Raw genomic sequence first — 12105 nt, forward strand, 5'->3', positions numbered from 1 at the left:
CTTATTCTAAATAGGACAGTTTCTAAAGATGGCAGGACTGTTACTATGTAAAGTAAGAGCAAAAGAAAGTGGCACACAGTAGAATTACACTGAGCCTTTTCACTTCAAATCTTTTGAATCTTTTAATATTTAGTCAAGATTTAGAATATACAAGGGAAGGCTAAAGGCAGGGTAACAGAAACAGAGATTGAATGACAGGAAACAGAAATACCCAGTGCACTGAAGTTATGTTATTTTGTGTACAGCACAAATGCAAACAGTGTAAAAACCAAGAAACCAAATATCAGCTGTTTGTTTAATTTCTTGGGAACTTTGACAGTCCTTTCACCCAAAAGACATGAAAGAAGTTATGGTGCAGTCTGGCCAAAATCTGTGATGTGAAGGGCTGCACAAAGGATACCCAACTGCAGATGCCTGCTACTAATGGACAAATAATAATAATAATAATAATAATAATAATAATGCTACTTCCCATGTACTCACACACTTTTTGCAGATCAGACACACATCTCGGCACTAGGGACAAATACAGAAATAAGGACTCCCCTGCTAACGTTACAAAGTCTCTCCAAAATTATTTCAGTGAACACTCAGAGATCACTAGCTTAGAAGAAAATCCAAATTCATTCAGGCCAGGGTTATCCCATGAACAAATCAAAGCAGTCCCAGGACCAGCTGCCTGACATGGAGCGCACAGGATCCCAAATCCCATTCACTGCTACACATGGAGACTCGAGTACCAGTTCACACAAACTGGTCTTGTGGAACACAGAATGAGGGGGAAGGATCCATCTTTCTTCTCTCTAGCAGTGGAGAGAGACAAGGTAGATGCCAAAAGCGTTGGTATTCCAGCACCTAACCTCGTGGTTAATTACAGAATGACAGAGACAGGCAGGTGGACTTGTACAGATGGTAAGGCAGACCCTCCACATTTGGGTACTGCTTTGGCAGACACCCAGTTTTCTCTTGGTGACAAAGATAACAGGAGAGTGGATACTGCTTTTCTCTGCAAAACCAGCACTAAAGCAATAATGTAAACAGATCCTACGTTCATAAGCAGCACCGGCTTACAGTACATCATCCTTACAAGCAAGGAAGAACTGAGCTGAGTACCAGCACCTGTTCTAGCCATCGTGCGTTAGTCTGTAGGGTTTCACCATTCACGTTTGTTGGCAAAGTAGCTCTCCAGCTGTGAAAGTTTCAGGGCCCCTTCTGATAAAGTTGGTTAGCCACTATCTCCCTTCAGACTGTCAAACAATTTGGTTTTTATTGAACTGAATAAGAACCTTGAGCAAAAGAAGGACTGGCCAGCAAGAAAAGAAGGCTTGTGAATTTGCAGAAAGACATGCTCTCAGCTGATGTCCTGCAGGTACAGTTGTCTACGAATTTATCACTTAAAAAAAAAAGTTACTCTCCTGTGGTAACCAGGGCCCAATGTTGGTCGTACAGTATCAGCTCTTTAGGATCTCTTTCCTGTCATCCTCAGCTCTCGGGAGCCTTTCATCTGCAGGCAAGGTGAGATAGCCAAATCGACACCTTTTAGTGGCTTTCCAGCATGCTTTTCTTACATACAGAGTTGCATTTTTAATAGATAAACAGCTTTCAAGCAGAAATTTCCATCAGCTCAATCACTATTGTGGAAGACAACCCTAATAAACAAATTCAAGTTAAGAGTTCCCTTTCATGCTCCTCTCTTTTGTTTGTTTGCTTTGTGGGTATATGTTTATTTATTCAAATTAAACAGTCTGTTTGGCAAAGATGTTTGCCATGATGTTGCATTCTCCTTTAGAAGAAACTGATAGTTACAGTTTTACTATCTACAACATCTATAAAGATTTTATAATCTGTGGGAGTGAAGGTAAGGAAATTAAAGAGCATGAAAACAAAACTGATACATCAATATATTTTCTAGGTGTAACTATAAATTATAGCAGTCTTGCAACATTTTTCTTGTCCAATGCCCACGGGCAAACAACATATATTTAGTAGGTGAATAAAATATAATTAATCCCCTTTCTACCATTGCTATCATCCCTGCTTCTGGAGGTATACATGAGCTGGTAACTGTTAATGACATTTTCACATGATAATATTTATTGCTCCTGTGAGCTATTGTGTATGGGCTTATCCCCGAAGAGTAATACTAATCACTGAAAGACTGGGAACAAACTAACCCTTACCTAGAGGCAATTAAGGCTATTTCTGTTTATGCATGCCCTGTACGCCATCCAGTAGTCATGATTTTTTAATTAACTCTCAGCATTCAGCTTCTGCACAGAAGATCATTTTTACTGTTGTGGAGACAAAAGTTGCAAACCTGAGATCTCCCTTTCTCTCGTTACTACTGTGCGCATCAGTATCACGCTCTCCTCCTTTTGTTTTTTCGTTTAAATTCCACGTTACATTCTCAAGCGAGCGCTACTTAGTTTCCACCAAGGAGACATGAATGAACTTTTACAAAGGTTTATGAAGCACACAGGACGAGAAGATGCTTTGTGAGAATAACTAGAAAAAACAAACAAACTCAACATAAAACCGAAGATCTGAAAGTGAGCTATCACTGGTGTCAATATATAGCGAATATTAGAAGGAAAAGTGATCTTATGTATCAGCAATACACCTGGGTGTGCAAGCCTCAGAGGGGCTGGAGGGGCATCTGAATTTCAGGGTGCACTCAGCACAATGCAGATAGACTACACTGACCTTTTCATGATTTGGATGCCTTTTCCACCATGACAGGCTGGATTTTCTTGTATTCTTCCCATGTGTACAGCAGGCAATTATGGATTTCTATAAGGTCTTTGTTCCACCTGCCACAGTCCAATCTTACAGAGAAAGCTCATGCCAAAGTGAACTATATAACCTGTATACACAACATTAATCCTGACGCTAGTGTTCTCCCTTTCTGCTAACTCTTCAGGATGGATGCAACTGAAAGGCTGGAGTTTCTGAAGAGCCGAAGGAATGCTCAAGCCCCAAAGAACACCGGGTCAGGCATCCTTCAGTCAGCTACAAAGAGAAGGAGGACTGGATTTCCTAACTTCTTGATGAAACCCGGGGCTACAATTTAATTTAATTAGCCTGTTCCATGTCGTTCAGCAAAATCAAGCATCAAGACATGAACTTTGCTATATGGCTCCAACTCTGCAGTAACCATGTTTACCTTTTCTCTCTGAATTGCTTTCTTTTTCAGGATTTCAGCTTCTTCAGCTGCCTTTTTTGCTTTTACATATTCTTCTCTCTTGTGCTGTATGACATAAACATAGAAAATTATTTTACATATGTATGTATACAAAGAACACATAAGGTAACTTGACTTGACTCCTGTACTGCACATCTTTCAAACCTGAAGTGTGTTTGAGGAAAGTTTCCAGAATTTTTTCTTAAAATGAGGCACTGAATAAAGCAGGCTGCGCACCGGCTACTCCAATATTGGCTTTACAAAGACTGAGAAATCTAGGACTGATAAATGGGCATCCATGCAAGGAATCACACAGCTGATTGATAACGTACAAGCATTTATACCTCTTATAACAGGAACAACATTTCTACATAAGCACTGGATGGGGTGATACATTGATCAGTTAGCCGAAGTGTGGGCAGCATGCTGGAAGATACAGCGAGGCATATAAGTGGCTTTACAACCGTACTGGTTATCATTTTAGATATGATCTGCGATACAGGTTGCTACATATTTATAGCCAGATTTCTCATTTTCTTTGGTGCAGAACATTTGGTTTTAGTTTTCTGCTGTGTCCTTCAGGTTTCATGACTTTCTTTTGTCAAGCAGCTGTGCGCTCATTTTACAGCCATATGAAACACTTCAGGAAAAGCTTTTTTTTGAGTTCTTAAAATAAACAAACAAATTTATTCTTCCTGACCTTTTGCTGGTATTTAGATTGCATGAGCATCATTTGCTGGTTTTGCCTTGCTTGAGCCTCTGATTCCTTTCCACCTTAAAAAAAAAAGGATAAATTGCATTTTGCATCAGCATTTTAAGTTCAAATGCCAGTCATTTCAGAACAGAGCAATATAACAGATTGGATGTATGCATATACAGGAAATTTTTCATAATTACAGTAGCTGTCTGACATTAAAGAGAACAGACAGGAGACCTTTTTGATCGTTTTATCCATCCGTCAAAAGCACTAGCTTTTTATTTACAGAGCATCCACTGTATCACCCACTCTACCAGCAAATATGTCCTACAGTATATGATCAGTTCACTGAGAAACTATTCCATTTTCAGAAAATCAGTCACGCTTTGCAGATGAGTCTTCATTTTCAGATCCAGCTCTCCCCACCCTTGCTCAGTTTGTCACACACACATATACAGAGTCAGAAATTTTATTGCCAAAAAGTTTCTCTTTTATCAAACTGAGGAGCTTGGAGTCTCTGCCAGCTCTAATGGGATGCTATCATTTGAATATCTTCTAAGTAATGTCTTGGGGCTGAAGGTAGAATCCCCTTCCTGAAATAGAAATCAAAGCCTTTTCCCACAGACCTCATATTCACATTCAGGTAGCAGAAGGTGCCCTTTCCAAAGGCACAGGCTCCCTTTTGAGATCATCTATACCTCTAGCCATAATGTTCAGCCTTCAATTAAAAAAAAAAAAAAAAGACAAAACCAAACCCACAAACAAAACAAACAAAAAACCCCATCACAGAGAAAGTGATAATAGGTCTTAAGGGATGGAGGGAGTGGGTTTGATTCTATTATTCTGCTCTACTATTTTCCAAAGTATTATTTTCTTGCTTTGGGAAAGCCAGTAACGCATTCCCTTGGTGTTGCAAAAAAACAACAGAAAAAACAACAGCAGCCCCCACCCCATTTTGAGGATGAGGGCTGTATTTTCACCTACTGATTTTCTGAGAAGTCTCCCACTATCTGACTGTTAATTCTACAGAAACAGCTGGACTAATCTGTGCTACCTGTAAGACATCTATACTAGATCTTTCAGGAGGGATCACCCTTCACTGAAAGTAGCTTTCTCCACTTACTAATGGAAGGTAACTAATCTTTAGGTGCTTTTGTGAGGTTCAGTGAATGGGAGATCAATTCCTTAAGTGTGGAAACATTCCTATGAACACAGATAACTCCGTAAGATTAAGCTTGCAAGAAAGACTGGCCATACAGTATTCAAGCAACAATCTTACAGTAGCAGTAAGCATACAGCTGGCATTGTAGAGTATCTCCTCCCCAGGTCTAGGAAATAAAATTGCTACTAAACAAGTTTTGAAACCTTTTGGATGCCTGATCTTTCTTTCTTTCTAGCCTTTTATTGGCAACATTTAACACTCCTGTGTTCACTGTACATTTCTGCACATACTGCTGGACATCAGTTCTAAACAAGTATTTTACTGATCATTATCAGCCATTGCCTATAGCCTTTCAGCCAGGTTTAATTCATTCAAGTTGGCTTGGCTGTAATGTGTCGAATGTTTCACTGAATTCAGAGTATGTCGTGGCTGACTTTATATAATAGGATCACAAAAGAGGCCATTGCATTTATCAGGTATGATTTGTGGCTCCACCCATTGCTTACAGAGGCGGGTGGAACTTGCACCCTTCATTGCCCTCATCCCTCACACCTGAAAGTTTGCCAGTCAAATATTACAGAACTGAAATCCAGAATACTTATTTCCCTATGGAAAGCATGAGTGTTAAGAAGCTTAAACTTCAAGAATTCTCTGGTGATTTGGACTAGATGTGTAGTGTCTTAAAATCACTCTAAGAAAATAACATAGGATACTTTTTTACCTCAGTGAGTACCTACAGTTGTGAAATTAGAGATGCCACTTGTATTTTTTTTCTCTTTCCTTGAGCTCTCTTCTGTTCCAAATTTGTTCCTGTGGGAATGATAAGATCTAATAATCTTTGCAGCTTACCTCTTTCAGAGACACTGAACATAGTGCATGTGTCTCAGTCTCCAGGGGTCTTTCGAAGAGGCAGCTAGACAGTGACTGAAGAGCTCATATAACCTCCTTGAATTCTTTCAGCTTTTTCTTGCCCTTTTTTTTTTTCTGCTTTATTTGCTTCTCTCCCAAGAAAGTTTTTAAATGCAGTGGGACCAGAAGAAGTTAAGACTCCCCACACTCTTAGTCACTGTGGGTTTGCCACCATGTCCCCAGTCACGCAGCCAGCCTGCGCACATTCTGCATAGACACCGCACACCAACTTTCTGTTTTCAGATTTCACTTTCTTCAGCAAAAAGCTTTGTGGTCCTCTTGGGACAGAAGCATGTCTTCTAGGAACTGCTCACAAGCAAGAAGCAGCTAGTAGGTATGAACTCACAAAGAGCATGTCTGGCCACATGATGGTGGGAATACAGGGCGTTACACCAACTTGCAAAGGTAGGTTCACCACGGCAAACAAGTGGGACTCAGGCTGCAGGGCAAAACAAAGACGTGGGACCACCTTGACCCCAGAAACAAATCTGGGTTGGAGTCAGTTCAAATCCCTCCATCTCCCACCTGGTATCTGTTTTTATACACAGTAAACCACTGCAAACTTATCTTGTATACCATGGCAAAGAAAGGACTTAGTTTCCAGGTCAAGCAGATAATAGCCTGCACTGTGTACCCCGAATTCTCCTACAACAGCCAAAAGAAGGAAGAGGAGCTCTAATTTTACAAAACTAATAAGGGCATCATTATAACCATTCACTTTGTCAGAATGAATTTTGTCCCATTTGTATTAGTGCAGATCCTCAAGGTCATCCCATTTTTGCTGCACAGTATCCTCATCATGTTCTATACAGATGATGCTTTCAAGTTTTGTCTTGTCAGCAAGTTTCATCAGCTCTCTCCTACTTTTTGTGCCAAAGACATTAAAGAAAGATACTAAAACAAGATAGGTCTGAAGACTGGTACTTGAAAAGCATTTCTAACAACCTTTCTCCTTCTTCAGCACAACCTGCAGCCCTATTCTCTGTACAAGACTGGGGGTGTGTTGGGGATTTTTTTTGGTCTTTTAAATTTTTTTTTAAGCTAACCCTCAAACAGAACTGAATTAAATGCCTTATAGTGGTTACAATTGAAGACATCCACTATGGTTCCTCTCACTTGTCTAGAAAAAAAGTTGGCTTTCTTATCAAACACATCAGTCCAATTCAGCGTGACCCAAGTTCCTGTAGCTTTTTATCCTATTTTTCATTTTCCTATCTCTGCTGTTATTTTTATAAAGTTGTTAATACAGAGCCTCATGCACATTTAGCCTGCAAATGCCTGAAGCTTCAGGGATCATTTCTGCCTCTTCAGGAGCCAGCCATCAGGAAAGCACACGTACTGGCCGCTAACACAGAGGAGTTTTCTTATGGGCAACTGGAGGGTCTGCAACACATGCTGTCCATCTGCATGCTAATGCCAAGTGTGCGTCCCTTCAGAGACATCAACCACAGACAATGTTGCCAGCAGGAGGGATAATTCACCTCTTTTTCCCAAATGTTACTATAGATTTTCTACACTGATCTTGACAGGTTTCTTGAGTGACAATCTATGTTGTTTTGTTTCAGAAACATCTTCATTGCCATGACCATCAAAAAGCACAGAGCCCATACAGTAGGCTCACGTTAGTCTTTATTGACACCGAATCTCTTTAATAAGTAGCATGTGATAAAAAGTGAAAAATGTCTCATGTTCTGGAAAATAACATTTTGCAATTCATAACAGTTGATTCTCATGCCTTACCCAGTCTCTGTGGAACCAACTTAATTGGCCCTGGCCTGTGCTCTTCCTTCCACCGCTCCAGGTCATCTAGCTCTTTCTTAGCAACTGAGCAGGTACAAAAAGAAACAAATATATAGAAGTTAGAGGCAGTACTAAAATGCAGGCAGTATCGTTAATTGTATGTAGCCCTGAAGACCCATCCAGGAACAGACAAACTTGTTCTCAAGGGGTGCAGATAACCCCCAGGAGGTTACACATTCACTGCAATGATCAGCTAACAAGGCAAACATTTTGCCTAACTTGAGACTGTATGGTGAGCAAACCCTAGGACTCAACCCCAAAAGCAAAACAAAAAACAGCTAAGGGACTGCTAACAGACTTCTTTTTAACCCCTGGGAACCTGTAGGTAAACGCGACAGTATTTACTCCTACAGGTAAAGCAGAAGTTGTTACAATTAAGATGTTATTGCTGCATGTAGGGAAATGCTTGTGGTGTAACGCTCCCCAGCAGGGAAATGAAGAATAAGTAATTTTTCCCTCCCAACCACGCGCTTCCTAAATAAAAACAGGAGGAATGCATAATTCAGCTTCAAATTAAGACACTTCAACATAGGTGTCCACACGTGAGATGGTTGGCAAGCTCCCAGTGTAGTCAGTGGAAGACTAGTCAATACAGCCAGGGGCACCAGCCATATGCTCTAGGATGGCCGGTTGATTAAACTGCCCTCTCAAATCAACTGACAGAGGAAAAAAAATCCTTTCAATAGCCTATGGAAAGAGGAGCAGTGTTTGAGAATAGTACCTCAGTTGCTCTAAGAGCTCAATTCACTCTTACTAAAACCAACATGAACCATATTTTCTAATGGTAGGCTATGGCTAACAGATGCTAACACCAGCTCCCCTCTAACAAGATAAAGCCAGTTCCTGGGCTAGTCTCTAAAGAGGCCCAAGAGAGATACCAGCTTGTTATTTCACCTTTAAAACAAGCACTTATGTAGAGACCGGATTCGGTGAGTATTTCTGCCAGTATCCAAGGCAGAAGTACTTGGCATGCTTCAGACTTTGCATGCTGGTGGCACAAAGTGAAAGCAGATCTTTATTAGAGCAGCGTCAGAGTCAGCTCCAAGATGATCTGCCTTTATGCCTCCCTCCAGAAGATTATGGTTTGGTTCAGGAGAAGTCCATTTTCTTTCTCACAACCAACGGTAACCCAACCCTACACCAGCCTGCTGGTGAAGCATTTCAGCCAAACTTACAATGTTTGAGAAGAAATGTTTTTATTGCACTGTTTCCTTGAGGGCTCAAAACGTGAGTGCTGACTGGCACTCCTTCAGCTTTCATATCTTGCACAAATAAACAGCCAGGAGTGCAGGACTGCAGTGCTTGGTCACATCTGCATACAGAATTTATTTCATGGCTCTTTTGTTGTAACTTTTGGCAATGAAAGCTTTTTAACACATGCCTAATATTTCTGGTAGAGGTTCAGGGTGTTCCTGCTTAGATACTTTCACCAGCAAGACTTGAAGCCAAGCAAAAGTGAAGATGTTTTCCATCTAAAATTATCTTTCCCATCTTCATTAAAAGATCCACCTACAATCCTTCAATGGAGATTCAAGAACCAACAATGGTTCTAGTTGCTTTAGTCTCCACATGAGAGTACTTCCAAAAATATTTCTTACTTGTATTTTTCTTCTTTCTCCCCCTAACCCAGAGAGCATTCAAACTTGGGTTCTCCAATCTGAATTCAATCCTGTACAAGTGAGATAGAGCTAATTCCAGCTGAGTCTTGTAGAAGCCAGCTAGAATAGTTCCAGCACTGAAATTACCAAAAACCTTTTCCTGAACAAGACTTATTCTGCATGAAATTTAGCCAGATGAGAAGTTAATCATAAGAAAAGCCTATACCATGATGGAGAATGCTCATAGCACTGACTTTACTGTCACAGCTGCACAAAAGCATTGTAAAAATCAGGATAAAAGTTGCAAGAGTGATAAAGCGCACAAAACCCTACACTTATTCAAGTAGAAATAATGTATTACCATATTAGACGACTCAACTTACTTTGCTGCAACTGGTTTCTTCTGGTTTCATTTGGAGTTATCAAGACATATGGGCCAACACTAAAATAAAAGAGAACACTCTTATTTTTCCTGTCTACAGAAAAACAGGACTGGAAGGGGTTTCCTTCATCAGCAAGGTCAGTTTTCTCCTGTTGTAGCAAACAACTTCATATCAAAAACAGTATTTACTTTGATTCATCTCTTCAGGAATTTTTGGTAAATATTCCAGAAATACTTGTTCTATTTGGAACTGGCTGCAAATACCAAGGATAACATTTTCAGACACTTTTAGCATAATCTTCACATATTTCTTATTTAAGTCTCACTCTAGGCTGCTGACCTCAAATCTCAGCTGTTTCAAATCAAATCACTTCCTCGAATCAAACCGTTCCATGTGGTAGACAACTACTTCCACAGCTTGCTCAAGCACACAGGAAGACCATTGTCTACTGGGAAAGCGCTGGGACTGGCAGTGCCACCCCATACCTCGAGGGCACCTCGCACCTCGCAGGTTTAGGCAGTCTACCCAAAAGTTGTCCAAGGAGCGTGCAAAATCATACTATTTGTGATGGACCCAGGTAACTTGCTCTCAGCCTGAGCCTCAGTTTCCTAGTCAGCCTTGTGTTTGTCAGGCACCGGCAATTCCTTGGGCATATTTATCTTGCTGTCATGCCTAGGTGCGAGTCATTGAATGAGGACAAAGGCCCTCTTTTGCTAGACTTAATTCAAAATGCAGTTGCTGTCCCAAGGAGCTATCAATCTAACATGACAGCAAAGAGGCAGGACAGGGTTCAGAGTGTATTAGAGACTCGAGGTGATCAAAAGAGTGATGAAAACATGTCAGTTCCACTTGGAGAAAACAAAGGGGTTTATCTACACGGTGTATTGTGTGGGTACGAGTTTACACTGCTCCCGCTCAGCAGAAGTTAAGCCACAGGGGTGCAGGTTTACCAGGAATGCACTAAGCAGCAGCTGGCCTCACGCATCAGAGCAAGCTCACATCTCTCTGCAGCATTCGGCAGGGTTTTCGTTGCACGCTTGGGCACAAATATTTCATCTGACTTCATTGCAGGGAAGGCCCAAGGAGAAAAGCAGAAAACAAAGAATAATGAGGGGTGACGGCTGAGTCTCTTAAAAGAAGAAGGGGCCACAGGAGGTGGCCAGAGGACAAGCTAGGAAGCAGAGAGAGCACAGTTCGCTGTGGAAAAGTAATGAGAGAATGAGGTCCGAAACTAAGGCTAAAAAGGGGAATGAAAATCATGCAAAGAGATCAAAGAGCAAAAAGCTCCCTGCTGCTGTATCACTGTAATTCAGGATTTGGGAAGGAAAGTATTTATATCCAATTACCTCTTTCTCTTTGAAGACTTATTCTAGGAGGATGTGGATTAATTTATGAGATTAAACTAGTAAAGATAGATAGAGCTGCGAGCTTTAATGGTACCATTTAATATGATCTTTTCCCTTCCTGCCAGCATACTCTGGTGCCTGTGAGGCTGTTCTTCACCTTTCCACCGAATCCCAGACCCTCAAAGGCAGGAGCTACGAGAGCAGCAACGCCCCTCCAGCATTTGCAGCACAATTACAACAGTTACTTAAAAGAAGTTTTGACAACCCATCTTGCTTATGGCATAACATTCCCCATCAGTGATGGTTTTTCAGATTTTTCTTTATTTGATGGAGTAGTAGCATTTACAATTTATCCCAAACTGCCTTTGACAAGCTGCTGTACATTTTATCAGTTTCAAGAATTTTTTTACTAGTTTTTCTTGGCTGTTTCAGATATTAAGATCATATTTCTCTCAAGTTCATACATAAAAATTATTAAGTACCTTTTACACTCCCCTCCCTTCATCAGTGAAAAAAATGACTGGAATTGTGAGTTGCAAGGCTACATATTTTCCCCCAGAAACACCATCAGTGCATCTCAGACGTCCCACTGCTTCACAACACTAGAGGGCAGAAGAGTTTTTGTATCATCAGATGTACTTTAATGACTTCAAACAGTGTTGGGTTGGTTGTTTTTTTAAAATTAGGAATCAAATTAAAAAGAAAGCATGGACCTCGGCATGTCTGCACATGTATGAGAAACCACGATATCAAATCTAGCCCTTATGCCATGAATCATTTCCTTTATCTGCTTCTGCTTTTTGGCTGGAAGGCTCAGAGTGGCTCAGAGGGGGCCACTCTTCTGACATCTGAGCATAGTCATTTTCCAGGAGCTCAGAAGGACGGCACGTGAAAAACAGCGAAGATCAATCAGTTTACGAAAGGGATAGAGGTGACACTACACTTACCGCCAGGGAAAGCTCCGCTCTGTTTTCCAAAGAGCAGCGTAAGAGTCGTTGTGGTTAAAAGAGTGCTTACTTAAAGGCCAAT

The 12105-nt window shown here is 40.8% G+C and overlaps 1 protein-coding gene across 4 annotated transcripts in view; it reads right to left on the bottom strand.

Moving 5' to 3' along the window:
* The window catches only part of EPSTI1 (epithelial stromal interaction 1), a 48961-nt gene that overhangs the window by 29096 nt on the left and 7760 nt on the right, over positions 1-12105 (bottom strand). For 3 of the 4 annotated variants that reach the window (XM_075139378.1, XM_075139374.1, XM_075139372.1), the window contains exons 2-5: positions 9731-9789; positions 7690-7773; positions 3882-3955; positions 3164-3247 (exon numbers count right to left, since the gene is read on the bottom strand). In XM_075139378.1, coding sequence (XP_074995479.1) covers positions 3164-3247; positions 3882-3955; positions 7690-7773; positions 9731-9789 — 301 coding nt within the window. The remainder of the gene's footprint in view (positions 1-3163; positions 3248-3881; positions 3956-7689; positions 7774-9730; positions 9790-12105) is intronic. The other variant, XM_075139376.1, reaches the window with a different exon arrangement.

The sequence above is a fragment of the Calonectris borealis genome, chromosome 1 (genome assembly GCF_964195595.1).
Source record: "Calonectris borealis chromosome 1, bCalBor7.hap1.2, whole genome shotgun sequence".
NCBI classification, from domain to species: domain Eukaryota; kingdom Metazoa; phylum Chordata; class Aves; order Procellariiformes; family Procellariidae; genus Calonectris; species Calonectris borealis.